The 26,329-nt window shown below is 38.8% G+C and overlaps 1 protein-coding gene across 1 annotated transcript in view; it reads left to right on the top strand.

Moving 5' to 3' along the window:
* Positions 1-26,329, top strand: part of SHROOM4 (shroom family member 4) — a 249,861-nt gene that overhangs the window by 99,622 nt on the left and 123,910 nt on the right. The window contains exon 2 of the mRNA XM_057311539.1: positions 10,621-10,772. Coding sequence (XP_057167522.1) covers positions 10,621-10,772 — 152 coding nt within the window. The remainder of the gene's footprint in view (positions 1-10,620; positions 10,773-26,329) is intronic.

Below are 26,329 nucleotides of genomic sequence, written 5' to 3'. Positions count from 1 at the left end.
TGTCTCTTATTACAGTCTTTGTTTTAAAGTTGATTTTGTCTGATAAGTATTGGTACTCCGGCTTTCTGTTGACATCCAAATGTAAGACAGATGTTTCTCTATCCTCGTACTTTCAATCTGTAGGTGTCTTTAGGTCTACAATGAGTTTCTTGTAGGCAGCATATAGATGAGTCTCTCTCTCTCTCTCTCTCTCTCTCTCTCTCTATATATATATATATATATATATATATATATATATATATATATTCATATAGTCACCCTATGTCTTGATTGGACCATTTGGTCCATTTGCATTCACAGTAATTATTGATAGATATGTCTTTATTGCCATTTTATTACCTGTTTTATGGTTATTTCGGTTTTTCTCTGATCCTTTCTTTTTCTCTTTCATGGTTTGCTGATTTTCTTTAGTGATATATTTGGATTTCTTTCTCTTTATTCTTTGCCTATTTATTAATGGGTTTTGATATGTGGTTGCCATTAATTTTGTATATAACCTTTTCTGAATATAATAGTCTATATTCAGTTGATGGTCATTTAAGTTTGAACCCATTCTTTTCTCCTCTCCTCCCCACCTTTTAGGTATATGTTATTATATTTTGTATCCTTTTTTGTGAGTTCCTTGACTGATTTTTTACAGAAATAATCATTTTTAGCGTTTTTGTGTTTCCTACCTCTATACCGTCACTTTTGGTGTCTCCTTTCCACTTAGAGTCCCCTTTAATATTTCTTGCAGGGCTGGTTTAATGGTCACAGACTCCTTTAGTTTTTGTTTATCTGGCAAACTCTTTATCACTCCTTCTATTCTGAATGATAGCCTTGCTGGATAGACTATGCTTGGCTGCAGATTTTTGCCATGCAGCCCTTTGAATCTATCATACCATTCCCTTCTGGCTTGCTAAGTTTCTGTTGAAAAACCTCCTGCTAGCCTTATGGGCTTTCCCTTGTATATAACTGTCTTCTTTTTCTTGCTGCTTTTAAGATTTTTTTCTTTGTGACTATGTTTTGCCATTTTAATTATGTCTGGGTGTTGTCCTGCTTCTGTTGATTTTGATGGGGAGTTCTCTGTGCCTCCTGGATCTGGATGTCTGTTTCCGTCCCCAGATTAAAGAAGTTTTCTGCTGTTATTTCTTCAAATAAATTTTCTGCTGTCTTCTCTCTCTTCTTCTTCTTCTGGGACTCCTATAATGTGAATGTTGTTATGTTTCATGGAGTCATTGAGTTCCCTGAGTCTATTCTCATTTTGGGTAGGTCTTTTTTCTCACTTTTGTTCAACTTGATTACTTTCCATTACTCTGTCTTCTAAGTCACTAATTCCTTCCTCTGCTTCTTCTATCTTGCTATTCATTCCATCAAGCCTGTTTCTCATTTTGTTTTTTAAGCCCTTTATCTCTGCTATGTTATTCTTAACTCTGTGTTAAGGGTCTCTCTCATGTCTTCCACTCTTTTCAAGTCCAGTGAGTATCCTTATGATCATTGCTTTAAAGTCTCTATCAGGCATGTTACTTATATCTGTTTTGCCCAGATCTCTGGCTGTTGCCTTGTTCTGTTTTTTCATTTGGGATAAATTTTTCTGTCTTCTCATTTTGTCTGCCTCTCTGTGTCTGTTTCTGTGTGTTAAGAACATCAGCACTGTCTCTAAAGTGGTGACTTTATGAAGAAGAGATCCTGGAGTGCCATGCTTTGCAGTGTCCCTTGTCCACCAGAACCTGGCAGTTCAGGAGAATATCCTATGTATGTGGTTTACACCCTGCTGTTGTGTCTGAGTCACTTTTCCTTTCAGTGCAATCTTCTGTACTGATTCTCTGCCTATTGTGGGCTGTGCTTGCCCTCTTTGGTGTTAGTGTGACCCAGGCAGGCCAGCTCTGGGTTGGGGGGGGGCATGCCCTCCAAGGAACTTGCGAGTGGGTCAGCCTTGTTAGTATAATTTACATTGGGCCACTAGTCCTCTGCCAGATCCCCTGAAGCACTGTGGTGCCTGGGGGCTGAAGGTAGGTGCAGTGTATGATGGTGGCTGGGGGCATGTGGCTGGGCATGGTACAAGGGCTGGGCAGGGCATGCAGTGGCCACTCTGCGTCCAGCAGCTGGGTGGGGCATGCGCACAGCTTTAAAAATAATTGCCCTGAGCCCAGGCTACAAGTATCTGTGCAGCCCTCCCTCAAACACCTGTCTCTGTGTTTCGGCTGGGGAGTGGGGGAAGAAAATCATGGCTGCCAACTCACCCATTTTCAGGAAAGTCCCCCAACTTGCTCTGAAATCAATATGAACAGATCTGTCTCCCATTTGCCCCCAGCATTTTTGTAAACTGCTGTTTTTCTGTCACTGTGTCTTTAAGTCAGCAACCCAGCTATCATTAGTCCTCCCCGATAGCCCAGTGCTGAGTCAGCTGACTATTAAAGCTCCAGGCTCCCAGTTCCACTGGTTTTGCAAACTCACAGAATTCATCCCCCTGGTCTTTAAAGCCGAATGTTATGGGTATTAGTGTTCCCCATGTGTGCTTCCTGGTGCGAGTGCCCATTTCTCTCCTTCTCCTTACACATAGCTCCCTCCTTCCTGCAGTCAACCTCCCTCTGCCTTTACGACCTTCCTAATCTCTCAGATGTTGCTTCTTCTCTATGTTTTGTTGTGGAGTTTGTTCTGCCAGTCTTCAGATCACTCTCCTGTTTATTGACTTGGATGCATATGATTTCTAGTTGTAAATGTGGGATAAGATGAGCCCAGGGTCCTCCTACTCTGCCATATTCCCAAGTTCTTGTAATCTGTGTGTTTTGATGGACATTGGGGTTGTTCTTATTTGTTGTCTATTATGAATAAAGCTAAAAATAAAATATATAAATATATAAAAATATTAAAAAATAAATCTAAAAGATATCCTATCACATCTTTTTGTGGACACCTGCACTTCTTTCTCTTGGGTATACCTAAGTGTGGAATTTCTGGGTTTGACAGAGGGTGTACAGACTTCTGCAGTGGCTATACAATTTTATACTCCCACCAGCAATGTAGAGTTCAAATGTTATATGTTCCTGCCAATACACGGTATTTTCAGTCTTTTTAAGTATTCTAGTGGATGTGTACTGATATTTTACTGTGATTTTAAATTGCATTTCTCTGATGAAAAGTGATATTGAGTACCTTTTCATATGTCTACTGGGCATTTGGCTATCTTTAGTGAGGTGCCTGTTCAAGTCTTTTGCCAATTGTTAATTGGTTGTGTTTTTCTTATTGATTTGTAGGAGTTCTTTTCATATTCTGGATACAAATCCTTTGTCAGATATATGTATTATGAATATTTTTTCCTAGTCTGTGATTTGCCTTTTCACTTTTTAGTGACATTTTTGATGAATATAATATATTTTTTATTTTGATGAACTCTAATATAGCACTCTTTCTTTCATGGTTATTGCTTTTTATATCCTGTCCAAGAAATCTTTACCCACATAATGAGATATCACATCACACTGATCAGAATGGCTAAAATTAACAAGTCAGAAAATGACAGATGTTGGTGAGAATACAGAGAAAGGGGAACCCTCTTACATTGTTGGAGGGAATGCAAACTGGTGCAGCAGTCTGGAAAACAGTATGGTGGTTCCTCTAAAAAGTTGAAAATAGAGCTATCCTGTGATCCAGCAATTGCACTACTAGGTATTTACCCCAAAGATACAAATGTAGTGATCTGAAGGGGCACCTGCATTCCAATGTTTATAGCAGCAATGTCCACAATAGCCAAACTATGGAAAGAGCCCAGATGTCCATTGACAGATAAATGGATAAAGAAGATGTGATATATATATATATATATATATATATATATATATATATATATAATGGAATACCACTCAGCTATAAAAAAAATGAAATCTTGCCATTTGCAATGATGTGGTTGGAACTAGAGGGTATTATGCTAAGCAAAATAAGTCAATCAGAGAACGACAATTATCATATGATCTCACTCATATGTGGAATTTAAGAAACAAAGCAGAGGATCATAGGGGAAGAGAAGAAAAAATAAAACAAGACAAAATCAGAGAGGGAAACAAACCATAAGAGACTCTTAATCATAGGAAACAAACTGAGGGGTGCTGGAGTGGAGGGGGTGGGGGTGTTGGGGTAACTGGGTGATGGACATTAAGGAGGGCACATGTTGTAATGGACACTGAGTATTATATAAGACTGATGAATCACTGACCTCTACCTCTGAAACTAATAATACATTATATGTTAGTTAATTGAATTTAAATAAAAAATTTAAAAATTAAAAAAAAAAAGAAATCTTGGCCCACCTCAAGGTGACAAAGATATTCTCATGTTTTCCTCAAGTCTTTTGGTTTTAGCCCTCTCATTTAAGTCTATGATTTGGAGAAAAGTTTTAGTAAAAATGTACACCAGCAAAAATGTCTTGAGTATGTGTCCCTGGTACATGTAATTTTATTTATGAATGTTACAATTTACTACCACATTATTAATATTAATATTAAATATTAATAATGTTTGACTTTTGAATTATTTTAGAGAAATGTAAATATAAACAAGTTCAAATATGTCCTCTTCCAGTGGATCATCTTGTGCATAGTTTGGGGTATAGATCCACCCTGCTTTGGAGATCATTGCTCTAAACCACCAAAAGCTGACATTTTTGATGAACACTGATAATATCAGCAAAAGACTTCAGTGTAAATAGATGGCTCGAGTTGACAAACTGTGAACGGGACCCCAATGAGCATATTTGCTGATAATGTAAGAAGCCCTGAGCTTATTCTTTTTTTTTAAGATTTTATTTATTTGACAGAGAGAGAGAGACAGCCAGCGAGAGAGGGAACACAAGCAAGGGGAGTGGGAGAGAAATAAGCAGGCTCCCATCGGAGGAGCCTGATATGGGGCTTGATCCCAGAACACTGGGATCACACCCTGAGCCGAAGGCAGACGCTTAACGACTGAGCCACCCAGGCGCCCCCCCCCCCCGCGCCCCAAGGTTATTCTTGCACAGTGATGTTTGTTCCCCCTTACTTGATTTATGTAGACAGCAGAATAATCTGACTTGGTAGGAGTCACTGATGATAACTTGCTTTCGGTTGGTGTTGTGGGGTACAGTGTTTTTGATTCTCTACTCCTTTCCTCATCACCAGATTCCTAGAACTGAGCTTGGCTTTGGAATGAATTTTTGGCAAAGATACTTAGCATTCGACTTGGGCTAATCCCTAGGGAAATTTAATGATCGGTGCTTAGAGGACCTTTGTTGTGAGGATTAGTTAACTAGATGGTGATTAAGCAGCTGGGGAGAAAGGCACTGTCTATAGGGATAGGTCATGCTTTGGAGCACAGCATAGTTCCACTGGTCCAAGATCTGGGGAAACCATGGGCCTGATCCACAGAACTTGACACTCTGGGGCAGCCCTATGTAGGATTTGAGCATCTGTTTCTTAGCTGGTAGAATGAAAGTGTATCTCCTCCCTTGGTGTCCACCTCCTCAAGCTATCTGCATACAGGGATTACCACATAGAACCAGGCCCACTTACATCTTTGTTACTGGTGGTGGTTTTTGGATTCTCGTGTAAGAGACAGGTTTTGTTTTCCGTTTTGCTTTGGGTAATGTAGGGAAGGTGAGGAATAACGGAGTTTCTTATTTTTCTAATCTAAACTACTTTGGAGATTTGAGAGGGATTTTGAAGGGAGAGAATTGCTAAGACAGAAAAGTTAGGGCAGACTGTTGAAAGCCATGGCAAAGAGATTGCAGAAGTTTCAAAGCCTCTGTCTTCCCTGTCCAGGGCACTCTGATTAATCTCTGCTAGCATCAGATTCTAAGGGATACCAACACGGGAGAGACGGCAGATCAGAAACAGTCCCCAAACTGTGGTCTGCTTAAGGTTTCAAACTAAGCTTCAGAATAAGCACAGACTTGATCTAGTATTTGCTGATCCTCCTCCCTCACAGTCAGACTTCTTAAATCCAGCTTTATCTCCCTCTCTACATTTTCCCTCAGTTGATTCCCCAGAAAGACCGAATTGCTGCAGGGGTGTCGAGAATGTTACTAAAAACTTGGAAATCTTTTAAAGGGTGGTAAGAAGACATTCAGACGATGTTCTGTTTTTTTTAAGCAATACGACTACCATTCCGGGTGGACCTTTTCTATCTATTTGCAAAAAATAAATCAATTTAAACAATTAACTCTGTTGTTTGCCTACTTAGACTATAGACAAGCTGGTCAAGGTAGGAGTGTGGGCTGGTAATTTGGCCAGAGGCTCTTAGAACTGGCCAGGAAAGTTTCAGTCAATGCCTGTTTTTTCCAATAAATTTCTTGTAGCAAGCTGAGGTATTCACAATCATGCCATTGATTTTTAATGCGGCTCTTACACTATTATAATAAGCTTTCAGTACTTGTTGGTTATTGTTGCAGATGATGTTTCTCCTGCTGACTACATTTTTCTTCAAGCTAAACCTTATTTAACTTTTCTTTCCTTCACTTTCTCATATCTCCCAAGTTTATTCAAAAGCCCCAAGCAAGTATCTGCTAGTATCGGACTAAATAAAAGCTACTGCTAGAAAGCCTGTAAGTGTTGTTAAGTCCATTTTTCTTTGCTTTTACTCTCAAGGGGCTAGCTTGTCACTTTGTTGACAGCTATCAGAGCACTTCATGCTTCATTGGAGATCCATCAAAAATTTCCAGATCGCTAGCTCATTAGCACAAAATGGGGCTTCAGGAATCTCTTTCTCTCTGGGTCCCAACTGTGCTTTTTTAAGTGTTCCAGCCTTGATGGACCAGTCCAAAACAATGGATAAAGACCACAGGGAAATGAGAGATGGATGTTAATAAGTCAGTTTTGAAGGAGTGAAACATGGGTGAAGACAAAGTATAATGGGGCAAAAAGCGGGGATTACTGTGTCAGCAGAAGGATAATGCATGATTTTGTTAACTGTTCACAGGTCACTGAATGTCAGAGCTCCAAGACCCTCAGAGATCATCTATTCAGACCCCCCTACCTTTTACCAGTAAGGGTAAAAGAAGCCGCAAGAGGGGAAAGAGACTTATCCAAGGTCAATCAGCTCTTCCCAATTTTCCAGGCACCAGCTGGCTTTTGGTTATATGACCTTTATGCAATCCATTTTCAATTACTTGGGCCACTCACTGCTTAGCCCAGCAATCACTTGGATAAACCAAAATGACACATAAGTTAACCATCGTTTACATTGGGCTTTGTGATGTGTGTTTATACTGACATTCCAGTGCGTCTGGGTACAATCTGAGAATTCACAACACTTGAAATGAAACAAGAAAGCCACCCTAAAAGTCTGATTCAGGAAGAGCTGGGAAGTTGACTAGCCTTACTGAATGCGCAGCATCAAATGATGCTATACAGCCGTCCTCAAGCAGGGCATGTTATTATTCTCAACAAGTTTGTTGATTCACACCATTCCTGGGCCTCAGCTGGACTTGTACATGGGGCAGTGGAAAGGGGAAAGAAAACGTTTTATAAAAGAATACACACATCTTCTTCCCTCCCTCCCTCTCTCCTTCCCTTCCTTTCCTTTTCATTCCTTTTCCTTGATAGGAAAGTGAGCAGCTGCTTTATCTTCTATATAAACAAATGTGTCGTTGAGCCACTGACCTGGAGAACTGGCTGTCAGAAGGCAAAACAATAAATGAAGACGTGCTGGAATCTAGAGGTGGAGTGCAGGAAAGACTAGTGAACAATAATTTTTAAAAGCATTAAAAAGTCAGAAGTAAGAAGGAATCAGTTGCATAGCCCAGTAAATGCCCTGGGTCTGGGAAAGGGCTAGTTTTGGAGTATAGTGCAAGGGACCTTTAATCAAATGGAGTTTCGTTTCCTGATCTGGACCCATTTGGATCCTGGGACTGTGCCAGGTGCCCATAATTTACTGGTTTGTTGTCTGCAAGTTCTTGCACTTGTGCTAAAACGGTATCATTACACTCAACACATCTGTCCCAAGGAGGAGGCTGCTAGTGACTGAGAAGGGGCAGGAAACAGAAAAGGGGCATGAGGGACACCCAGGTTGCTCAGTCGGTTAAGTGTCTGACTCTTGGTTTCGGCTCAGGTCATGATCTCAGGGTTATGGGATCGAGCCCCACATCCGGCTCCATGTCAGCGGGGAGTCTGTTGGAGAGTCTCCCTCTCCCTCTGCCCTTCCCTCCTCCCGCTCTCTCTCTCTCTCAATAAATAAATGAAATCTTAAAAAAAAAAAAGAAAAGGGGCATTCATAGTCAGCCTGAGGCTGTAGTCCAGGAAAGAGTCCCTGCAAGGACTCAGTGGCAGCCCTGATGGCAGTAGGGAATGCAAAACGCTTAAGCTTTTGCTGCAGCAATAAGTAACCACTTTTGTTTAAAAGGTTCCCCCCTTTCATTTTCTGGCCTAGAATAAACAGAGATCTAGTTGATGTAACGAAGTGCTTAATTAACTTGAGGTGGTACTTAATATCAACACATATTGAAGGGGAGACTTGCTATTGGTAACAGTAATATGGATAATTGAGTTGTATGAATAAAAAATGGGTAGAGTGAATTAAGACTAATGTACATCAACCGGAAAAATCTATTAGCATTCATTAGTTAGGCTCCTGTTTGTGGCTCTTTGTTAGCCTAAGGAAGCCCTTTTAGATGGCTGATGCCTGTTGAAAGTCCTGCTGATGCTGAGGGCCCTCTGTGGATGCCAAAGGAATGAGTAATTCAAATAGAACTTCTGAAATTCAAGTACAGCACTTTGCTTTCTTCTTTTTTCTTTTTTCTTTTTTCTTTCTTTCTTTCTTTTTTTTTTTTTTTTTTTTGGCAGCAGGCAGCAGTGACTGTGAAGTAATAATGATAATGACAATGGAAATAAGAATGTGATCTTAATTAATTTGCTGAGAGTTGTTCCCCATTTACCAATATTGGCTTGTTTTATCTTGAGTGGTGGCCCAGGTACTGGAACAAGGGTATATATATATTCAATGTCACTTGGCTAACCTATGATTTGTCAGACAAAGGTTAATTAAAAAAAACTGTTGGGTTAGCAGCAATAAATTTAATAATAGTCTGTGATTTAACTTAGAATTTCAATTTATTTGATGGGATTTTTAAAATCCTGAATTAACATTTTTCTCTGCACTCAGGAGGTCTCAACTGCCAAATTGCACATGAGCCGGCCAACCTAAAGCTCAGCAATATTCCAACTTGCATGGTGAGGGATAGATTGGAGGGATTCTATAAAAGACTGAGAAAAAGATTGGAAGAAGAGTAGAAATGTTAAAACACCTACAGCAAGACCAGCCTTTGGTTGCCCCACTTAGAATTTGTCTTTCCCTAAGGATTGCATGGTTTAATCATCCTTACCTTCCTTGTCCCTAGGAGGAAAACAAACATCTCTTCCTGATTCATCAGTGGGGTGGACCTTTTTTTATTTTTTTCATCTAACCATGTCTGTGGACATATGAACTTCAGACAGTAACCTAACCTTGAGGCTGGGAGCTATGTGTGCTTTGTTCATTTCTTTATCTCTAGCACTTAGCATACTGGCCTGTGTAGAAAGTCACTAAAAATTTGAGGAATGATTAATGGATGGTTGAGATGACTCCTACCACCATGGATGGAATTGATGTCCTAATACGTAGAACTCACCTTTGTGGTACAAGGAATATTAGACATAAAAGTAGCCGTAATCGAGGACCCATGGGGGACATTCTGCTTTGCTTTTCTTTTGCCTACCACCTGCTATTACTTCTGCCTTTCCTTTCTATGCCCTCCAGCCTGACTACCTTCTTGCCAAGAATGCCCTGGTCAATGGAAATTCTGTAGGCTGTGATGGTACAGTGAACACCCATTGTTTCCAGATTTTGGTGAATGCCCACTGTGTTCCATACCCTAGAAGCACCATACTAGGCACTTGTTGAAAAGACATAGATAAAAGATCAGTTACTTTGTACATCCCTTGTATCTTTTGAATTCACAATTCCACTCACATAATTTTGAGCCGGAAGCTCAAGGTCTTCAGAGTCAGCTCCCTTGCTATAATTGTCAGAGCTCACGTTTATTGAGGACTTAAATGCTCTCAGATATTCCCTATGCTGACAACCCTGTGAGGTAGGTACTCTTGTTATTATACTTCCCCTATCGGGTAATTGAGACACAAAGATGTCAGATAACTTGCTCGGGGTCACTCAGCTAGGAAGCACTAGAACCAAGATTCAAACTCAACTTTATCAGACTTCAAAGGCTGCCCAAAGATAAGAAAGGGCTTGCCAAAGGTCATTTTGCTGGAGCCTGTCTCTTCTGGATCTAATTTGTTTTTACGTTTTGCTATGCTATGCTGCTACTTCAGCTCACACTGTCACGTTCCTCCCAAACATCACTCTCATTTAGAAGTGCTTGTCTCCTCAGACAGAGGTGGATTCCTCCAGAGCACAGATTGCATGGTTTCGGCATTAAATGGCCTCCTTCCTCAAGGGTTTGCCCAAGGTTGGCCTTAGTAAATACTAGCCTGTGATCAGCTTCTTAGCTGTTTCCTGGAGCTTCCTGGAGCCTTCTGCCAGTACTACTAGTGGCTCTGAGGTTGGGAGGAACCAGGAAATAGAATTTCGGGTAAGGAGTCATCTCACCACCTGCTTTCTGTTTTGTTCTCTGCAACACAGATTGAAGATGGGGGCAAGGCAGCCTTGTCCCAGAAGATGAGGACTGGTGATGAGCTGGTGAATATCAATGGCACTCCACTGTATGGTTCCCGCCAAGAGGCCCTCATCCTCATCAAAGGCTCCTTCCGGATCCTCAAGCTGATTGTCAGGAGGTAAGGTACATGGAGATTTGCTGCTATAAGGAATAGGGGCCACTGAAACCACTTGGTTGATACTAAAGCCTCAATAGAGTTATATCTCTAAACATCATCAAAGAAAGGTATTTCACATGAACAGAGTTTTGCAGACAACTGAAGCAGAATGGCATAGAAGAAAAGGTCCTTGGTTCAAATCATAACACTGCTACATATTACCTGTGTCACTCTGGTTAAATTTATTTTATATCTGCAAGACTCAGTCTCCTTATTTGCTACCGAGAGAAGTAAATGACTCCATATACACCAAGGGCCTACCTAACCTGGTGTTTTCTGTCTCCTTCATAACAGGGTACCCCTGTTCAACCACAGAGATTTATTTTTTCAAGTTTTTATTTAAATCAACCACATAGATTTAAAGAGACCCTACTACCAGCCGCAGTAGGCATTCTGGAAGCTGTGGCAAACTCTTTGAGAAATCCTGCCCTTGAGGAGAATACAGTCAAATGGGGGAGAAGAGACACATGTGTGACAAATTAATTAGCAATATATTTTGGGGAAAAAAAAGCAATAAAGGAGATTTCACAGGCTGAAGGGTGATTGTCAAATGGCTTGTCCAGACAGAAATTGCTATTAGAATTCAAGAGAAAGAGAGAGTACTTCAGAAGAGGTTGGTAGGGTAAGAGTTCATAGAGGAAGTGGAATTTGATCTAAAGGGTGGGCAGAATTGGACAAATAAGCCATCAGGAGGAGAAAGGCATTCCAGATAAGTGGAGTGGCCAAAGCAGAAGGAAGGCAAGGACATATTTGGGCATAGTTGTTCTGCTGCCTTTACACATTTGCTTATTGGTGAGCTTTCCATATGGCTTCTTCCATTTTGCTGCTGTATCTTTGCTCTGTGCTACTGGAGCTCGTACTTCTCCCTTCTGTAAGTTTCCTTTACCCTATACACGAGCCCGAGCTTCTCCATCTTAATTATTTTTACTAGAAAAAAATATTTTTAAAGCATCTTCCCGTAATCCTACATGGATGTGACCTGTTAAGTAATGCCTTGTACAACAGAGACATTGCCACTGACTCAATCTTGAATCGGTTGTGATTTAGGTTTTAAATAAGGCTTCTTGGAGAGGTAGCTTGGTAATTTTTGCTTTAGAGTCAGACCCATGTATGGTGCTGCCTAGTTCTGTCACATATAGTTCCTATATAATGGCATTATTGTGGTTATTAAATGAGGCAATGTATGTAAAATACCTTTCACTTACCAGGTTCTCATTCCCATTCCTTTCCCTGGGATATAAGAAAAGCATAATTAGAGTAACTAAACATTAAATAAGGAGAACATCAGAACTGTACAGCACATGATTTGCAAAGAAACCATTAGAGGTGACAAAGATTTCAACATGACATAAAGTTCCCTGGGAGATACGGGTTATACAGAGATGCCACCACTTGGAGGGAATGTAGACACCATTCCTAGTGGTTTCTGAGCCAGTCATAAGAATGAGAGTATCTGGCTGTCACCTACTCATCCTCCCTTGGTGAGTACCATGTTCTCTTTGTTCCTGCTGTAGCAACATCTGTCACTACCAGTCACTTAGGAGTGGCTCTAATTATGGCCTTGGAGATAGTAGGGCCCTTTGGTTTTCATGGTGCGGCAGGTCCTATGGCTCCCTGATCCTATACTGTCTACCCTTTCAGCCTCCCCCAATGCCTAGTGGAAGAGGCGCTCAATGACATAATTTATTAGGTGATGCTGCCCTCTTGTGGAAAACTTCACCTTCATGTATGGATTACCCCAGGAATGGTATTATCAGGTATTTATTCCCTCTTTCTTAGTCCAAATGGTTCCTCAAATTTATAAAGGAGCTCTTAGCACATAAATGAAACGTGATCCCCTGAAATTTAATATTTAGCCTAGTGTTTTATACTAAGGTAGACTTTGGTTTGAGTAAGCAATCCATTGGCAAAGATTCAACAGTGAGCTTTAGGTCTGGACTCGAGTCCTTTGTAATGAATATAATGAGAAAAAAGAACTTTAGAAAATGGCCTATTCTGAAAAGCCACACCAGCTCTTTCTCCTACATTACCTTTTAGATAATGGTCAACTAAGTCAGAAATCAGGTGTTAACCCTCAGCTCTTCTCACTTGTCCCAATCCCCTTCAACTAAGTAATTCCAAGTCTTAATGATTCTACTTGCTATAAACTTCTCTGCAGCCTTTGTCTTCATCCAATCACTCATGATTTCTTACCTGGACTATTCTGAGTCTTTCCACTGGCTTCTCATCTTTTGGTCTCACCTCCTTCTCATCAATCCATTCTCCAAATAAGGCATCTGATCATGTCACTTATCTATTTGGAAACAAAACAAAACAAAACAAAACAGGAACGATAACCATACAATCTTGTCGGTCCCACGAGATTTATTTTATACTGATAGAAGATACAAACCATTTTAAGGATATTATATTCATGAAACATTTTTTACATCCAAATATTTGAAGAAAAGATTATTTGTAATACAAGAAGAAAAATTATAGAAATGTCTATATGGAAGACTCATACAATTAAACTATGACAGATAAAGTAGAGCAAAAAAATAAGTACTTAGAATATTTGAAAAACACAATTCGTCAGATTTAATTAATATCAAAAATTATATTTTATTGACAGTGAATACACCCTCTTTCAAATATTCAGAGATCATATGGTATACCACAAAGAAAATCTTTGCATACTCTTATAAGTAGAAATCATCCTTGCCCTGTTCTCTGATGACAATGTAAAACTTCTACAAATTTAGAAACAAATTTGAACAAAAGTCTTCCACTGCTTTAATCTTTCAGAACACATTTATATGCAAGTATTAGCCAAAAGAAATACTAGCAGACTAATAAAAAATAACAAAAATGAGATCACGACTTGTCAAAACTTTGAGAGCAATATTCAGAAGTAAATTCATAACCTTAAATATTTCATTATTAAAAATGAAGAATGAAATAACATGATTAAGAATCCAATATAATTTGAAGCCTAGGGGTATGTTGTTTTTATGGGGAGATGAATTAAGTAGATAAGCCTCTAGCAAATTTAATTAAGAAAACAAAGATAAATTATAAATAAAATTTAAATGATAAATGGAATAGAACAACAAATATAAAGAACTTTTCTTAAATTATAGGAAACTACTATAATTGTACCTTAGTAAATTTGAAAATCTCAGCAAATTTGAAATATCTAATAAAATGTTAAACACCAACCATTAATAAGAAGTTCAAAATAAAATGGGCCTGTAACTAGAAACATTGAAAACAATTATCAAAGAGAAACTTCCAAAAATACTTTAGGGCCAGATGTTTTTTATCAGTGAGTTCCTTTAAATTTTCTAGGAATATTCACATTGTTATAGAATTGAAAATCTTGCAGAGTTATTCACATTGATTTTGAAACTAGCATCATTCTGATACCAATATCCAACAGACTATTCCAAAAAGAATATTCTCTTCAGTTTGCGAACTTAGATGCAATACCTATAAATGAATTCTATAAAATCTACTTCAATAATATTGTATAATAACAATTCATTGCAAACGTTAAAAGGTAATTTTTAGAAGATTTTATTCATTTATTTGAGAGAGAGCAAGACAGCAAGCACAAGTGGTGGGGAGGGGCAGAGGGAGAGGGAGTAGAGAGCCCGAAGCAGTGCTCGATCCCACAACCCTGAGATCATGACCTGAGCCTAAGGCAGACACTTAACTGACTAAGCCACCCAGGTGCCCCAAAAGATAATTTTTAAAAGGTAAAAATCTTAACTCTCATAATGATATAAAAAATGAACATATGTTAAATATTTTATTTAATTAATGAGGGAATTGTAAGGTATTACAACCAGTTCAAGGGGTAGGTCAAAGATGCTAGAATTTAATTTAAAATAACAATAGACCAGAATAACCAATTGGGAGCTATTAGCAGAAATATATCCCTTTCACAATAGCAACCAAATACATAAAATTCTCAAGAATGGCCTTAACAAGAAATGTGTATGAAAGAAAGAGGATGTATATGGTAAAAAAAAAAAATTATAGAACTATCCAGAGAGAGAAAATGTGTAAAAATGATTTTTGATGGAGTGGGTAAAGTCTCAGGGCAAGACACAATTTAATGGGCAGTGGTATGTTCATATGCTCTGGATTAGGCATGCTCTCTATAGAAACTTCCAAAGCATTATTCCTCCATCCTCATGCAAAGTCCCTTCACTTTTGAAATTCAACATGCAGGCTATATCATTTTCCTTTCCCTACCACTGTCCTCTATCAGCCTTCAGGTCATTCTCCCATTTCCATTTTATACTTTGGCACCTGCTTCACCATCATTTTCCCTACCTCAATTCATGTTGTCATACTGAAAGCTTTTATTGTCCTTGTATAGGATCACAAACTTTAGTCTTATGGGTCCTTGATCATAACTTCAGCAGTAAACCCTCTATATCAGCAACTCACTCTTCCAACTGTACTACGGACCTTGCAATCTTTCAGTCAACATATATTAATCGAATGTTTAACCTATGCTAGAATCTGGTGAATCGATCATGAATGACATAACATCTCTGCTCTCACAGACTCTGTCACCTTCCAGTCTTGCTGACAGGGTTCCTTATCTGAATCACAAAACAAAGAAAATAAGTTGAGTGTCTATTATCTTACTATCCCCAAGGATGATACACAACTAAGAGCATTCTAGATGCATTAAAAAAGAAGTTAATTCACTGCATAAAATGGATGCTTTAGGGCCATGGTTCTCACTGGTGAGCATCACTTCGGAAGTTGCTAGAAATGCAAATTATTGGGCACCACCAGAGACCTGCTGAATCAAAACTCTGGGGGTGGTGCTTTAATTTAAAAGAACAGTAGACCAGAATAACCAATTTGGAGCTATTAGCAGAAATACATTGCATTCACGATAGCAACCAAACACATAAAATTCTTAGGAATGGCCTTAAGAAGAAATGTGTATGAAAGAAAGAGGATGTATATGGTAAAACAAAACAAAACAAAACAAAACTGTGTTTTAACAACCTTTCCAGGTAAAAAGCCTATAGTTTGAGAACCACTGCCTTGAGGCATTAAGGATTAATTTTCAGGAATCCATTGTGAAAGACTAAATTCACCTCTCTGACAGCAACCTCTTCTCCTTTTAGCTTTCTCATACTCCATTCTCTTTACAGCTAAGCCTTAAACATTTTCTCCTATTCTTTCAGTCTCCTTTAATCATCGTGGCCTATGACTCTCCTTACTCTACTTGCTGAATCTGAGCAACTACAGTCATTCATGGTTTGAAAACCATGTCTGTGCTCATAACTGTCTCTCTAGCTCTAATCTGTCCCCCAAATTCATATGTACAGTGGCCTGGTAAAAACCTGCACAGGAAAACCCAACAGTAAATACAGTGCAATGTGTATAAATCTGAATTCATTATCTAGCTTATAAAACTCTCTCTCCTTCCAATAGCCCTTGGTGGTACTTTCATCCACCTAGCCATCCAATGACCTGAGTCATTTTTTACTTCTTGCTCTCCTCATTAAGCCATGTTAATTTTACCTTTTAGACACTTCTAGAATTTATTCTCTTCTCTCCATTTCCACTGCTTTTGCCTGGTTCAGGCCCTCATCATCTCACTCCTGGACTACTTCAGTAGCCTCTCAGCTGTCTCAGATCTGTCTGCCAAAGTGTTGCCACATAGATAAATCTAAAATACAGATTCAAAAAAAAATTTCAAAAAAATAAATAAATAAATAAATAAAATACAGATTCAATTATATCAATCCCCTGCTGAAAACTTGTCAGTGGCCTTCATTGCCCAGAGGCATGGTATATAGGACATGTTATAGCTTCATCCCTATCCTTACCTACAACTTCATCTGGCATTCTTTATCTTTTATGCTAGAATAATATCATTGCCCAAGAATTTCATGCTGTTTATCAATTCTGTGACTGTTCATTCTCTGCTTTTTACTTGGAGCATAGTTTCCCCTTTCTTTGCTTAGTTAATGCCTTCATATTAACATTCTTTTTTTTTTAAAGATTCTATTTATTCACTTGACATAGAGAGAGACAGCCAGCGAGAGAGGGAACACAAGCAGGGAGAGTGGGAGAGAAAGAAGCAGGTTCCCAGCGGAGGAGCCTGATGTGGGGCTCGATCCCAGAACGCCGGGATCACGCCCTGAGCCGAAGGCAGACACTTAACCGCTGTGCCACCCAGGCGCCCCCATATTAACATTCTTTAAGACTCAGCTCTGGGGTTGATGTTTATAGGAAACTTTCTTTGATGCCTCGGGTTAAGTTAGATGGCCTTCCTCTGGCTCCCACAGAACCATAGAACTCTAGCGTTTATCATATTGTGTTGAAATAATTTATTTTTGTATTTATTTTTTTAATTTATTTTCTGCATTAGACTAGACGGGGGTTGGCAAACATTAGCTCATGGGCTAAATCTAGCCCACCACTTGTTTTTGAATGGCCTGCTAGCTGAGTGGTTTTTTTTAAAATCTTTTTTAAATGGTTGGGGAGGGAAAAAGCAAAAGAAAAATAGTATTTCATGACATGTGAAAATTATATGAAAGTCAAATTTCAGTGTCCATAAATAAAGTTCTATTGGAACAAAATCCTGGCTATTCATTTATGTACTGTCTATGGCTGCTTTCACACACCAGCATGATTTAATAGTTCTGCCAGAAACTGTATGACCTGAAAATCCTAAAAGTTCTTATTTAGACCTCTACAGAAAAAAATTTTTTGCCAACTCTTAGACCAGAAGCATGAGGGGAGGGGCTGTTTTGTGTTCATTGTTGTGTCCCAGCACCTAGTAGATGTTTGATCCATTGGAAAGATTCAGAATTTTTTATTTACACTTCTGATATAGGGAGGTAGAGAATATGAGTAACTGCTCCACTTGGTAGTTATATTACTCAAGGTTACCTAGATTGGCAGATGAGACTGCATTCAGTCCTTTATGAGTATGATTACTTGTGACTCTGTTTTTCAGTAACTGATCAACTCAAGGCACACTGATCAAAAAACTAAAAAAGTCCAGTTTTTATCCTGTAAACCTGATGTCCAGATCTTAGACCAACATGAATATGAAAAGGAACTACCATATTTTGGGGCTTTGTCCAAGCTACCTGCCAGCTTCCCTAGTTGACCTCACTCTGTTGTCATTATACCCATGCCATCAACAATTAAATTGAATTTCAAAAGTGAAGGGACTTTGCATGAGGGTGGAGGAAGAAGGGGTTAAAACTGTTAAAACTCAAAAAAAACTGTAAGTATTCTGTCATGTATTAATATACCAGGAATATACTCTCTCACAAAAGCCAGCAGGCATGCCCCAGCCCTGTGCTTTCCCACTGCTCCACTAAATCCAGTGGGCACACACTGGCCCTGCAATCTTGTTCTACCTTGCTAAAGCCAGTGGGCACATGTAGTCCACATAGGAGATACCCCTTGATCTCCTGGATCTGATGACAGGAGCCTTGCATCTGTCGGCCCAATAGGACTAAAACAATCAGAGACATAGTTCTTGACAGACTACCACCACCAGGGTATTACACAGATAGCAGACTGAGACACACCCCCAATCTTCTTGTGAAAAAGGCCTATTTACTTGTCCTGGAGCTTCAACCTGAGGTGCAGGTGTCAGGTTTCCCATATATGTAGAGGCTAAGGAGGTACTCTCAGGGAACATAGGCTAGGGGACACCATCCTTGCCTTGCTACAGTTTGCTGGTACCCTCCAGAAAGGCACTTCTACATTGTTCAGAGCCCTGATTTTTGCAAATGTTGCCTGGGGGAAACCTCCACATTGCCGGGACACGAGGTCAGCAGGGATTATGACCACAGCCCCACATGACTGTATATATTTGCATACTTTAAAACCTGCTGCCTGGGGGGCTGGCTTCCAATCAGCCTGAAACTAGGTGCTGACTAAGATGACAGGTCTTGGCACACCCTCGACAACTGGGACCTATCAAGAATAAATCAGGCTACTTAGATAATCACAAACATTCCAGAGACAACCAAAAGCAAGGGAAAAGTTAAATGATAAGGTTCATCATCTACATAGGCCACTCTTCTAAGGCTGGGAGATGTAGATTTCTCACCTAATACATAGAAACAGAGGGTCGAGCAAAATGAAGAAATAGAAAAATATGTTCCAAATAACAGAACAAGATAAAACCTCAAAAAGAAACCTTAATAAAACAGAGATAAGTAATTTACTTGATAAAGAATTTAAAGTAATGGTAACAAAAATGTTCACCAAGCTTGGGCAAAGAAAATATGAATACAGGGAGAACTTCAACAAAGAAATAGAAAATATAAGAAAGTACCAAACAGAAATCAGAGCTGAAGAATACAATAACTGAATTGAAAAGTACACTAGAGGAGTTCAATGGCAGACAAGATGAAGCAGAAGAAAGTATCAGTGATCTGGAAAACAGGGTAATGGAACTCACCCAAACAGAACAGTGAAAAGAAAAAGAATTTTAGAAAGTTGCTTAAAGGACTTATGGGGCAACATCAAGCAAAATAACATTTACATTATAGAAGTTCCAGAAGGAGGAGAGAGAGAGAAAGGGGCAGAAAACTTATTTGAGCAAATAATGGCTAAAAACCTCCCTAAGACAGAGAAGGAAATAGACATCCAGATACAGAGAGCCCAGAGAGTTTCAAATAAAATGAACCCAAAAATATCCACACTAAGACACATTATAATGAAAATGTCAAAGTTAAAGAGAGTATCTTCAAAGCAGCAAGAAAAAAACAAAACTTTTACACAAAAGGGAGCCCCCATAAGGCTATCAACAGATTTTTCAGCAGAAAATTTGCAGACCAGAAAAGAGTGGCATGATACATTTGAAGTGCTGAAAGGAAAAGACTTCCAACCAACAATATTCTATCCAGTAAGTTTATCATTGAGAATTGAAGGAGAGGTAAAGAATTTTCCAGACAAATAAAAGCTAAAGGAGTTCATTACCACTAAACTGGCCTTATAAGAAAGGTTAAAGGGACTTCTTTAAGCTGAAAAAGAGGATACTAATAATTGTTAACAAGAAATGCATTCATTTTCTTGGTAAAGGGAAATACACCTGCTAGAGATTCTCTGCCTCTCCCTCTCCCACTTCCCGCCCCCCAACTTGTGCACTTGCACTCTTTCTCTCTCTCTGTCAAAATAAATGAATAAGATCTTAATAAAAGACAAGTGTAGGGGTGCCTAGGTGGCTCAGTCGGTTAAGTGTCCAACTCTTGACTTCGGCTCAGGTCATAATCCTAAAGTTGTGAGATTGAAACCCACATCGGGCTCTGCACTCAGGGGGGAGTCTGCTTGAGATTCTCTATCTCCCTCTGCCCCTCCCCCACTTATGTGCTCTCTCTCTCTCTCTAAAATAAATAAATAAACCTTTAAAAAAACCAAGTCTCAATAAATTTAAGATTGAAATCCTATCAAGCATCTTTTCTAATAACAATGGCATGAAACTAGAAATCAATTACAAGAAGAAAACTAGAAAAATCGCAAGTATATGTATATTAAACAATGTGCTGCTGAACAACTAATGGGTCAATGAAGGAATCAAAGGAGAAATAAAAAAAATCTTGAGACAAATGAAAATGGAAATGCAACATAGAAAAATCTATGGGATGCAGCAAAAGCAGTTGTAAGGGAAGCTCATAGAGATATAGGCCTACCTCAAGAAACAAGAATAATCTCAGATAATCTAACATTACACTTAAAGCAACTAGAAAAAAGAAGAACAAATGAAACCTGAAGTTAGCAGAAGGAAGGGAATAATAAAGATCAGAGGGGAAATAAAGACTAAAAAGACACTAGGAAAGATCAATGAAACGGAGTTGATTCTTTGAAAAGACAAACAAAATTGATGAACTTTAGGTAGACTCACTAAGAAAAAAAGGAGGGCTCACATAAAAAAAATAAGAAATAAAAAGGGTGAAGTTACAATTTACACCACAGAAATAAGAGACTATAATAAACAATTAGACATCAACAAATTGAACAAACTAGGAGCAATGGGTAAGTTCATAGAAACACAATCTTCCAAGATTGAATCATGAAGAAATACAAAATCTGAAGACACTGGTTACTAGTAAGGAGATTGAAACAGTAATCAAAACCCTCCCAACAAACAAACTCCAGGACCAGAAGACTACAGTGGTGAATTATAACAAACATTTAAAGAAGATTTAATACCTATCTTACTCAGACTCTTCCAAAAATTTTAAAAGGAGGGAATGCATTCAAACATATTTTATGCGGCCAGCATTACCCTGATACAAAACAAAACAAGGACAGCACACACACACACACATAAAAATTACAGGCTAAGATTCCTGATAAAGATCAACAGAATGGGAGAAAATATTTGCAAATGATACTACACATAAAAGACTGGTATCCAAGATCTATAAAGAACTTCTCAAACTCAATACGTGAGAAACAAATAAACAAATCAAAAAATGGGCAGAAGATATGAACAGACACTTTTGCAATGAAGACATACAAATGGCTAACTGACACATGAAAAGATGTTCAAAATCATTAGCCATCAGGGAAATTCAAATCAAAACCACACTGAGATACCACCTTACGCCAGTTAGAATGGCAAAATTTGACAAGGCAAGAAACAACAAATGTTGGAGAGGATGTGGAGAAAGGGGAACCCTCTTACACTGTTGGTGGGAATGCAAGTTGGTACAGCCACTTTGGAAAACAGTGTGGAGATCCCTCAAAAAGTTAAAAATAGAGTTACCCTATGATCCAGCTATTGCACTACTGGATATTTACCCCAAGGATACAGATGTAGTGAAGAGAAGGGCCATATGCACCCCAATGTTCATAGCAGCATTGTCCACAATAGCTAAATTGTGGAAGGAACCGAGATGCCCTTCCACAGATGACTGGATTAAGAAGTTGTGGTCCATACATACAATGGAATATTACTCAGCTATCAGAAAGAACAAGTTCTCAACATTTCTTGCAACATGAACGGCACTGGAGGAGATAATGCTAAGTGAAATAAGTCAAGCACAGAAAGACGATTATCATAGGATTTCTCTCATCTATGGAACATAAGAACTAGGAAAATCGGTAGGAGAAGAAAGGGATAAAGAAAGGGGGAATCAGAAGGGGGAATGAAGCATGAGAGACTATGGACTCTGAGAAACAAACTGAGGGCTTCGGAGGGGACGGGGGTGGGGGAATGGGATAGGCTGGTGATGGGTGTAAGGAGGGCACGTATTGCATGGTGCACTGGGTGTTATACGCAACTAATGAATCATGGAACTTTACATCAAAAACCAGGGATGTACTGTATGGTGACTAACATAATATATTAAAAAAAAAAAGATCAATGCCTCAATTCTCAACAAAATATTAGCAAACTGAATTCAACAATACATTAAAAGGATCATACACCATGATCAAGTGAGATTTATTCTAGGGATGCAAGGATGGTTCAGCAAATCTGAAAAGCAACCAATGTAAAGAAACACATTAACAAAGTGAAGGGTAAAAATTATATGATCATATCAATAGATGCAGTAAAAGCATTTGATAAAATTTCACATCCATTTTTTGTGTTGTTTTTCTTAAGATGAAATGATTTTTTAAATTTTTATTTAATTTTTTATTATGTTATCTTAGTCCCCATACAGTACATCCCTGGTTTTTGATGTAAAGTTCGATGATTCATTAGTTGCGTATAACACCCAGTGCTCCATGAAATATGTGCCCTCCTTACACCCATCACCAGCCTATCCCATTCCCCCACTCTCCTCCCCTCTGAAACCCTCAGTTTGTTTCACAGAGTCCGTAGTGGTTCATTCCTCCTGCTTCTAACCCCCCCCTTCATTCTTCCCTTTCTTCTCCTACCAATCTCCCTGCTATTCCTTATGTTCTATAAATGAGTGAAACCATATGATGATTGTCTTTCTCTGCTTGACTTATTTCACTTAGCATAATCTCCTCCAGTCCCACCCATGTTGCAGCAAATGTTGTGTAATCATTCTTTCTGATGGCTGAGTAATATTCCATTGTCTATATGGACCACATCTTCTTAATCCAGTCACCTGTTGAAGGGCATATCAGCTGCTTCCACAATTTAGCTATTGTGGAAAATGCTGCCATGAACATTGGGGTGCATATGGCCCTTCTCTTCACTACATCTGTATCCTTGGGGTAAATATCCAGTAGTGCAATAGCTGGATCATAGGGTAACTCTATTTTTAACTTTTTGAGGGATCTCCACACTGTTTTCCAAAGTGGCTGTACCAACTTGCATTCCCACCAACAGTGTAAGAGGGTTCCCCTTTCTCCACATCCTCTCCAACATTTGTTGTTTCTTGCCTTGTCAAATTTTGCCATTCTAACTGGCGTAAGGTGGTATCTCAGTGTGGTTTTGATTTGAATTTCCCTGATGGCTAATGATTTTGAACATTTTTTCATGTGTCTGTTAGCCATTTCTATATCTTCATTGGAAAAGTGTCTGTTCATATCTTCTGCCAATTTTATGATTTGTTTATTTGTTTCTCGTGTATTGAGTTTGAGAAGTTCTTTGTAGATCTTGGATACCAGTCCTTTATCTGTAGTGTCCTTTGCAAATATATTCTCCCATTCTGTGGGCTGCCTCTTAGTTTTTTTTTATTGTTTCCTTGGCTGTGCAGAAGCTTTTTATCTTGATGAAGTCCCAGAAGTTCATTTTATCTTTTGTTTCTCTTGCCTTTGGGGATGTGTCATGAAAAAGTTTGCTTTGGCCGATGTCGTAGAGGTTGCTGCCTATGTTCTCCTCTAGAATGTTGATGGATTCCTGTCTCACATTGAGGTCTTTCATCCATTTGGAGTTTATCTTTGTGTATGGTGTGAGAGAGTGGTCAAGTTTCATTCTTTTACATGTAGCTGTCCAATTTTCCCAGCACCATTTATTGAAGAGACGGTCTTTTTTCCACCGGATGTTTTTTCCTGCTTTATCAAATATTAGTTGCCCAAAGAGCCGAGGGTCCATTTTTGGGTTCTCTATTCTGTTCCACTGGTCTACGTGTCTGTTTTTGTGCCAGTACCATGCTGTCTTTGTGATCACAGCTTTGTAGTACAGATCGAAATCCGGCATTGTGATGCCCCCAGCTTTGTTTTTCCTTTTCAACAGTTCCTTGGAGATTCGGGGCCTTTTCTGGTTCCATACAAATTTAAGGACTATTTGTTCCAGTTCTTTGAAAAATGTCCTCGGTATTTTGATCGGGATAGCATTGAAAGTGTAGATTGCTCTGGGTAGCATGGACATTTTAACTATGTTAATTCTTCCAATCCATGAGCATGGAATATTTTTCCATCTTTTTATGTCTTCCTCAATGTCTTTCAAGAGTGATTTATAGTTTCTAGAATAAAGGTCCTTTACGTCTCTGGTTAAGTTAATTCCAAGGTAACATATGGTTTTTGGTGCTATTGTAAATGGGATGGATTCCCTAATTTCTCTTTCTTCAGTTTCGTTATTCGTGTATAGAAATGCAACTGATTTCTGAGCATTGCCTTTGTATCCCGCCACATTACTGAATTGCTCTATAACTTCTAATAGTTTGGGGGTGGATTCTTTTGGGTTTTCCATATAGAGTATCATGTCATCTGTGAAGAGAGACATTTTGACTTCTTCTTTGCCGATTTGGATACCTTTGATCTCTTTTTGTCATCTGATTGCTGTTGCAAGGACTTCTAGTACTATGTTGAATAATAGTGGAGAGAGTGGGCATCCTTGTCGCGTTCCTGATCTTAAGGGAAAGGCTTCCAGCTTTTCCCTATTGAGAATGATATTTGCAGTAGGCTTTTCATAGATGGCTTTTATGAGATTGAGAAATGTACCCTCTATTCCTACACTCTGAAGGGTTTTAATCAGGAAAGGATTCTGTATTTTTTCAAATGCTTTTTTGGCATCATTTGAGAGGATCATATGGTTCCTGACTCTTTTCTTGTTGATATGATGTATCACGCTGATCGATTTGCGAATGTTGAACCACGCTTGCATCCCAGGGATGAATCCCACTTGATCATGATGGATAATCCTTTTAATGTACTGTTGGATTCTATTAGCAAGGATCTTCTTGACGATTTTGGCATCCATATCCATTAGGGAAATCGGTCTGTAATTCTCCTTTTTGAGGGGGTCTTTGCCTGGTTTGGGGATCAAGGTAATATTGGCCTCATAGAATGAGTTTGGTAGCTTTCCTTCTGTTTCTATTTTTTGAAATAGCTTTAGGAGAATAGGTATTATTTCTTCTTTGAATGTTTGGTAGAATTCCCCAAGAAAACCATCCGGGCCTGAAGTTTTGTTATTTGGAAGGTTGTTTATCACTGACTCAATTTCTTCATAATTAATTGGCCTGTTTAAGAAATCAATTTCTTCCTGTTTCAATCTTGGTAGTTTATAGGTTTCCAGGAAGGATTCCATCTCTTCCAGATTTCCTAGTTTATTGGCATATAGCTGTTGATAAAAATTTCTAATAACCCTTCCAATTTCAATGGTGTTGGTCGTGACCTCTCCTTTTTCATTCATTATTTTAATAATTTGGGTCCTTTCTCTTTTCTCTTGGATAAGTCTTGCCAGTGGTCTGTCAATTTTATTGATTCTCTCAAAGAACCAGCTTCTAGTCCTGTTGATCTGCTCTACCGTACTTCTGGTTTCTAATTCATTGATTTCTGCTCTCATTTTGGTCAACTGCTTCCTTGTGAGTGGATTAGGCCTGTGCCTCTGTTGCTGTTCCAGCTTCTTGAGGTGAGAATATAAAAACTGCATTTTGGATGCTTCTATTCTTTTGAGTGAGGCTTGGATGGCTATGTATTTCCCCCTTAGGACTGCCTTTGCAGTATCCCATAGGTTTTGGACCATTGTGTTTTCATTCTCGTTGTCTCCATAAATTGTTTAAATTGATTTTTGATTTCCTGGTTTATCGAGTCATTCCTGAGCAGAATGGTTCTTAGTCTCCAAGTGTTTGAGTTTCTTCCAAATTTTTCCTTGTGGTTGAGTTCCAATTTCAGAGCGTTGTGGTCTGAGAATATGCAGGGGATCATTTCAATCTTTTGGTATTGGTTGAGACCTGTTTTGTGTCCCAGAACATGGTCTATTCTTGAGAATGTTCCATGGGCATTAGAACAGAATGGGTATTATTTGGTTCTGGGGTGTAGTGTTCTATATATATCTATGAGGTCCAACTCGTCGAGTAGGGCATTCAAAGCCTTTGATTCTTTGCTTAGTTTTTGCCAGGGTGTTCTGTCTATTTCTGAGAGTGGAGTGTTGAGGTCCCCTCCTATTAATGTATTTTTATTTATATGTCTCTTTATTCTGGTTAAGAGTTGGCTTGTGTATCTTGCTGCTCCCCTGTTGGGGGCATATATATTTATAATCATCATATCCACTTGTTGAATCTTCCTTTAAGAATAATATAGTGCCCTTCTGCATCTCTAACTATAGTCTCTAGTTTAAAATCCAATCTATCTGATATGAGAATTGCTACCCCAGCTTTCTT

Source organism: Ursus arctos, chromosome X (assembly GCF_023065955.2).
Source record: "Ursus arctos isolate Adak ecotype North America chromosome X, UrsArc2.0, whole genome shotgun sequence".
In the NCBI taxonomy this organism is placed as follows: domain Eukaryota; kingdom Metazoa; phylum Chordata; class Mammalia; order Carnivora; family Ursidae; genus Ursus; species Ursus arctos.
This window is presented reverse-complemented; position numbering and strand designations above follow the sequence as displayed.